The 7207-nt window shown below is 37.6% G+C and overlaps 3 protein-coding genes across 3 annotated transcripts; all 3 read left to right on the forward strand.

Moving 5' to 3' along the window:
* LOC114758278 (uncharacterized) lies at window positions 1-846 on the forward strand. The gene is made up of 2 exons (XM_028947309.1): window positions 1-262; window positions 380-846. The coding sequence occupies exons 1-2, from the start codon at window positions 1-3 to the stop codon at window positions 844-846; spliced, it is 729 nt and encodes a 242-aa protein (XP_028803142.1).
* A 1598-nt stretch (window positions 847-2444) lies between these two features.
* Window positions 2445-3179, forward strand: LOC114758279 (uncharacterized). Its single transcript, XM_028947310.1, has one exon. It carries the CDS (start codon window positions 2445-2447, stop codon window positions 3177-3179), a length of 735 nt encoding a protein of 244 aa, XP_028803143.1.
* A 1226-nt stretch (window positions 3180-4405) lies between these two features.
* LOC114758258 (NAD(P)H-dependent 6'-deoxychalcone synthase-like) lies at window positions 4406-6809 on the forward strand. Its single transcript, XM_028947292.1, has 4 exons — window positions 4406-4775; window positions 4885-5128; window positions 6022-6201; window positions 6316-6809. The coding sequence occupies exons 1-4, from the start codon at window positions 4462-4464 to the stop codon at window positions 6499-6501; spliced, it is 924 nt and encodes a 307-aa protein (XP_028803125.1). The 5' UTR covers window positions 4406-4461; the 3' UTR covers window positions 6502-6809.
* Window positions 6810-7207: the final 398 nt, after the last annotated feature.

The following is a 7207-nucleotide window of genomic DNA, read 5'->3' on the forward strand; positions in this document are numbered from 1 at the left end:
ATGAATTGTATCTTCTGGAATTGCAGGGGGACTGGATCAAAAGCTTTACCGGGTTTGGTCCGTCAAATTCAGAAACGGTACAATATAGATATGCTAGCTCTTTTTGAAACCAAAGCAAGCGGAGAAAAGGCTCGACAACGAAGCACTAATATGGGTTTTATGAATGCCGAAATTGTAGATGCTGTTGGTTACAAAGGTGGAATATGGGTCCTTTGGAATGAGGGAGTTTTTAAAATCCAGGTCATCGAAAAATTTGAACAAGGTATTCACATTGTGGCTGACTGAGGAGATACTAAGCTCTTCATCACTTCTGTTTATGCTAGTCCAAACCCAAATGTAAGGAGACGTTTATGGGACAAACTCCAAGATCTTTGCCTAGGCAAACAATGGCCATGGATCATTGGAGGTGATTTCAATGCCATTCTCTATGCTCACGAGCGTCGATCTACTGCTCAAGGTCCCAGTACTACTGACCGTGATTTTGGAAATTGGTTTGAAAATATGGAGCTCATAGATTTGGGGTGCAATGGTCCATTTTATACCTGGAAGAGGCAAGGCTGTGAAAGTCAAATTGACCGAGTTTTAGCTAACAACCAGAGTATGAATGCCTTCCCCGATGCCACTATAAAGCACCTCCCTTGGTTTAAGTTTGACCACAGACCAATCCTGTACCAAACTAAGAATGAAGAGCCACAACTGAGTGGAGACCGTCCATTTCGCATGATAGCTCCATGGATTCTTCACGAGGACTTTGCCAGAGTGGTGAAAGAGTCTTGGATCTTGAACGCAGATTGGACAATCCTGAGAACATTCGTGATTTTCAGCCTATCAGTCTTTGTAATGTGATATATAAAGCTATTACTAAAGTTGTGGCAAATCGAGTTAAGCACTTGCTCCCTCACGTCATATCTCCAAATCAATGTGGCTTTATCGCCGGTAGAACCAGCTCGAATAATATTATTGTGGCTCAGGAGGTCATACACTCAATGAGGAAAATGGCAGGCAAGAAAGGCTTTATCGCTATTAAGATTGATTTAGAAAAAGCCTATGACCGCATTCGATGGGATTTCTTGATGGCTTGCTTAGAGGAACTTCATTTCCCAACTATGATAACTAAAGTAATCCATGCTTGCATCTCCTCCCCTTCCATGCAAATTCTTTGGGAAGGAAGCAAGGCTAATGAATTCTCTCCCTCTCGTGGACTTCGACAAGGAGACCCCATCTCCCCCTACCTCTTTGTGATTTGTATGGAGAAATTGGCCCACCTCATCCAGACAGAGGTCGACAAGGGTCGATGGAGACCTATCAAACTGAGTAAGAATGGCCCTTCTATCTCTCATTTATTTTTTGCTGATGACCTTTTGATTTTTGCAGAGGCAAGTTTAGAACAGGTGGAAGTCATCAAGGCGTGTCTGGAAAATTTCTGCCAGGCTTCAGGGCAGAAAGTGAGCATGAGCAAAACTAGAGTCTTCTTCTCAAAGAACATTAACCACACGAGATCCACACAGCTAAGCAGCGAGTTAGGATTCACCACTACTGGAGAGCTGGGAAAATACTTGGGGATTCCTTTACATCATGAACGTGTCACCAAAGGGACGTATCAATTTATTATTGACAAAATTAAAAGTAGATTAAGTAGCTGGAAAATTAATAAACTTTCCCTTGCAGGTAGGGACACTTTGGTGAAAGCTGCCACAGCAGCGGTTCCAAACTACACTATGCAGACCATGGACCTCCCAAACAGCACCTATGATGCAATTGAAAAGAAGGCCCGTGACTTCCTCTGGGGATCTTCAGAGGAACAATGAAAGATGCATCCCCTCTCTTGGAATTCAGTTTGTACAGAAAAACAAAAAGGAGGCTTAGGCATGAGGCACATAAAGCACCAAAACAAAGCTTTCCTCATGAAGCTTGGATGGGGTCTAGTCAAAGACCGAGACTCTCTTTAGGTCAAAGTACTCAGGGGAAAGTATGGTTGCGGCAACGATATTATACCAAATATTGATACTCGGAGGACAGGCTCGAATACCTGGCAAGGGATCAAGAAGAATTGGCACCATGTTAAAGACGGTATACAGCAGACTCAAGATAGGAGCGGTGTTGGCCAGATCCATTGGAAATGGGAGAAACATGGCAACTTCAGTATAAAATTTGCTTACAGAATCATTACCGCCAAAAATGCAAACCCCACGGGTATATGGTCTAATATTTGGAAGCTGCGAATACCGCAACGATGTCGTATGTTTGCTTGGCTTATGGCTCATGAAAGACTAGTTACGAACCAGTTAAAATGGAGACGAGGTTTACACCCCAATGGTATCTGTAGCAGATGCAACATGGCAATGGAAGATGCAATGCATGCGTTGCGAGACTGTATACACACAAGATGTCTTTGGGATTCAATAATAAAGCCTGAATATTATACACACTTCTTCTCGGCAGACATGTCGGATTGGATACGTTTGAATTTAACAAAGCAGGCAGGCTATGGCAGCATCTATTGGAAAGGCTTATTTGTGGTCCTTTGCTGGCTTCTCTGGCGGGCAAGAAATGAGAGTTATCACTCGAATATATCAACGCCTTGTGATAAGATTCTGATGAGAGCGAAAGGTATCATGGGATGCATGAGTGCTACCTCTAAAAAACTACTCGACGTTAACCTGGGAACTCAAGCTCGGAGACCTCACAACACTTCTAGCACTTCTAGCAGAGACATAGTCCTCGTCGAAGTAGATGGAGCCTTCTCGTACAGAACTAATGCAGCTGCTTGTGGAGGGATAATTAAAAGAGGTAACCAACACCTGATCGAAGGTTTTCTCCTCAAACTTGATGTCCAGGACAACCTTGCGGTAGAACTCTGGGGATGCCTAATGGGTCTCAAAAGGGCCTGGGATCACGGCTACAGAGATATAATCCTCAGAAGTGACTCTGTAGAAGTTGTCGAACTGATTGAGGGCGAGATAAATGACATGCATGAAGACTGGATGCTTGTCTGGGAAATCAAAGAGATGTTACAAAGAACATGGCGTGTGGAGATTCAACAAATTGATCGCAATGAGAATGGCAGTGCCGATAATCTTGCTAAACGGGCTCTTAGCATCAACCATGACTTCCAGATCCTTGGACCTAACGCGTTGAGAGCTGCTCTCCAGGCGGACTTCTTAATCGATTCTAGCTAGCTTGTTTTTCCTTTCCGATGTATCAAAAAAAAAAAAATGAAGAGCCAGCAATGCAATTAATGGTTGAGCAATAGACATGGCGGAGGTGTTGAGATTGAACTGTAGTGAAGACAAAGGCAAATAACTTTCATAACAAATAAACTTCAAATTTCAAATTTAAATTAGCCATTAGAGGGAAAACTGACCTCACAATATTGGAGCCCAAGTCATTAGAAAAGGTTATCATGGCCCCAACGCAGCCCGATGCATATTAATTAAAGCATTTTTCACTTGTGAACAGTAAAATGAGTCTAGAGCCATCATGGAGCCGCTATTACAGATGGCTTGGGTGGAGTATCTTTTTATTATATATTGATTATGTCTTCTGTAATATTTTCCCTTTTCTAATGAGAAAAATAAACAAACGAAATAGTTTCCCACTAGTGATATCTTTTCATTGGTTTTTTTAAAATGATGAATTTTAATTAGCTACTAACTACTAGCAAGGAAAAACGTAAAAAATATTTGTTTGACCTTTGACTAGATGGTTTTTAAATTGCTGCATAGATATAAACAAAGCATGAAAACAGCAGTTTTGCTGACCAAAGTGAATTTTTTAAAGCATATTGTACGGCACGAAGATGGAGAAGAGTTCACCTCCAGGCTCATCATGGAAACTACGTTGTAGACACGTTTCTGTATTATTAAAAAAAAAAATTTATTTTCAGCGGCGGCTTTTAATTTAGCTGCCGCTAAAACTCTTGGAAGGTTGACTTTCGGTTGGGAAAGTGACTTAGCAATAACTTTCTATTGTCACTAAAAATATTTAGCGGCGACTTTTTAATTTGATATTGCTCAAATCTTTTTTTTTTTTTTGGTAGTGTTTATCGCCTTAGTTGAAACACAAATTTCTACCTAAAAGTAAGAATTGAATCGTCTAAATTTTAACTGCAAAAGAGATCTAGAATTGAAATTATTAAGAATGCAATTGTTCTTATTTTTGGAGACTATATAATTTATGCATATATATCTGCATTTGTCAATGCTGTTTGCCTTTTGACCAAGCACATGAATAAGTTCCAAGCCGTTGCGTTTCAATGTATTTATTCCATTATTAAACGAATCAACCAATACAACAACGTTGCTTGTCTTCCTCACCAAACTTTATACTAAATTAAATTAAAATGCAATTCTTCGTGGGCAATAATCCTATATAAGGGCCATAATTGGTCACAATATTTCTCAAGCCTTAAAATCCATCAATCTTTTCCTTAGTTATACCTTGACAAGTCAAAGTACAAACATGTCAAGCAACAGCGTCCCCGGAGTGAACCTTTCCGACCATCAGGTTATGCCAGTGATCGGCCTAGGCACCGGCGATTTTCAATCTACTGCCGAGGCCGTGAAGACGGCAGTCATAGAGGCTATCAAAGTCGGGTACAGACATCTGGATTGTGCTTCAGTTTATGGGACAGAGCAGCCACTAGGGGAAGCCATAGACGAAGCTCTTAAACTTGGTCTTATTGGGTCCAGAGACGAACTCTTCATCACAACCAAGCTGTGGTTCACTGATTGTCATTCTGATCGCGTCGTTCCAGCTCTCAAAAAATCTCTTGGGTGAGCATATATAATTAACTGTTCAATTTCCTGATCATTTGAAACTAAGAATAATTAATTATAACTAAAAAAGAGCTTAACTTTTGGGGTGTATTTTATATATATGCAGGTTGCTAAAACTGGAATATCTGGACCTTTATTTGATTCACTTACCAGTTAGTTCAAAGACTGAAGATAGTGGTATATACCCATCTAAAGAGAATATAGAACCATTAGACGTAAAGGGAGTGTGGGGAGCAATGGAAGAGTGCGAAAAACTTGGTCTCACAAAATCAATTGGAGTCAGTAACTTCCCTGTGAGGACACTTGAGAGTTTATTATCTGTCGCTACAGTTCCTCCTTGTCTAAACCAAGTAAGACCATTAATCTCTTCACAGTTTTTTTGTTGTTGATATTTTTCACAATTTCTCGTCCCTGCTTTACCGTTATTGATCTCTTGACTTTGGCATATGTTTGATTAGGTGCTAATAAATGCATAATTGAGCAATCACTGCTAGAAAAAGTCAGAATATCTTACTCCCTCCCGTCGATACAAGTCATTTCTAGAAAAATGTTTGGTTTAAAATATAAGTCATTTGCACAGTAATTAATGTTTATTTGTCAACTTTGTTCCTATAATTAATGCTTAAACGTAACTCCTTATATTTTTCTCTATTCTTCACAATCTCATAATATGGGCAAAGTTGAAAAAAAATTTCAATTTGAAACGCATTTAATGAATTAACCACAACTTTTTGATATTTTATGAATTTTTTAAAATGACTTACATTGTGGATTGAAGAAAGTAATTGTACTCTTTTACTCCTATTTATAAGACACAGAAAGGAATTTTTGGGCCATATTTATAAATTACATTAAATTTTTTATATGAATATATAATTTTATCATTTCTATACTACTATGTAGACTTTGTTCACATGGGGTATAGTATATATTCAATAAGGAAAAATTTAAAAAAAAGAGTTAATGATGTTGAAGTTTTTATTAGTTTTGGTAAAACAGGTTAGAATTGACTAATAAATATGATCAAAAGGACTACATATAAGAGTAGCATGCTTTGTTTTTTTTTTTTAAGTTGATTTTAATTAAACTGGATATGAAATAATCATTACTCGGGTTGGCTTTCAAGAAATTAACTATTTTGCAAAGCTAAACCAAATAGCTCATAAAAATAAATTCAAAATTTGTAAATACCAATAATTGACATTTGAGTTAAAATGCATTTCTCTTTATTTTTATGATACAGGTGGAGATGAACCCTACATGTCAACAAAAGGAGCTAAGAGAATACTGCAAAGAAAAGGGTATACTTGTAACTGCATATTCTCCTCTCGGAGCTCCAGGTACTGGATGGGGAAACAATCGGATCGTGGACAATGAAATTCTGATTGAAATTGCTAAATCTCACGGAAAATCAGTTGCTCAGGTTTTAATTTTAATTCCAAGTTCCTTAATTTTAGATTTTTCAAGTGTCTATTTTTAGTTTTTGCAATGGAATGATAAGATATTTCATTGTAATATTCTCTTTGGCGTAATACAGGTTGCCCTGAGATGGCTGTATGAGCAAGGAGTGAGTTTTGTTCCAAAGAGTTATAACAAAGAGAGAATGAAACAGAACCTAGAGATATTCGATTGGTCACTTACACAAAATGACTTGGACAAGATCAGTCAAATCAAACAAATAAGATTAAATCAGGAGAACCCTTTATTCCCATACGTTGCTTGATGCCTACATCGTTCATGAAATTCCAAGTTATATTGTAATAATAGCTATTTGGTTTTTGTATGTTTCTTTTTTCCCCTAGTTATGTCTTCCTCTTCTTCCAATAAAGTAGTGGTTATTTTATTTTCCTTGTGAAACGGCGAATCAAGCACTACTGTTGTACGTTGGATTTAAATAGTGCTCGTACCTATATGTGAATTGTGAAGCTTCAAATAAAGATGTAATTTTGTGAAGGTACAAGTGTTGCAGCGTTCTTTTTTTGCACCTGTATGTTTTGTATTTTTTGAAGGAATAAAGATGTTATTTTATTACTTCCAGCTACCAATAAAAATTGTCATTGTATTTATATATGCGTGAATTACATATGGTCTTATATGTCTAGTCTTGTGTATTGAAACCGTCCCTTGATTCAAAGCCTCCTTATTATATGCAATTAATAGGGATATTTTGTGCAGAAAAATTATAAATTTGATAAGCAAAGTGAATTAAGTTTTTATATTTAAGATCAAGAGAAATTCTTACGTATTCCCAGTGTGCCAGCTCATTTGAACTCTGTCCAATGAAAATAATCCACCTCAAATAATTTTAATCTACCTCTCATCCTACTCATTTCCATTAATTGTATTTTTGAAAAAAAAAAATGAAGATGTCTGGGGTCTTGTGATTCCTTTATTGGCCTCCTTCTCCTTTTCTCATTTCTTAATTCTTA

Source organism: Neltuma alba, unplaced genomic scaffold, assembly GCF_004799145.2.
Source record: "Neltuma alba isolate B1F8T4 unplaced genomic scaffold, ASM479914v2 tig00010684_pilon, whole genome shotgun sequence".
NCBI lineage: Eukaryota > Viridiplantae > Streptophyta > Magnoliopsida > Fabales > Fabaceae > Neltuma > Neltuma alba.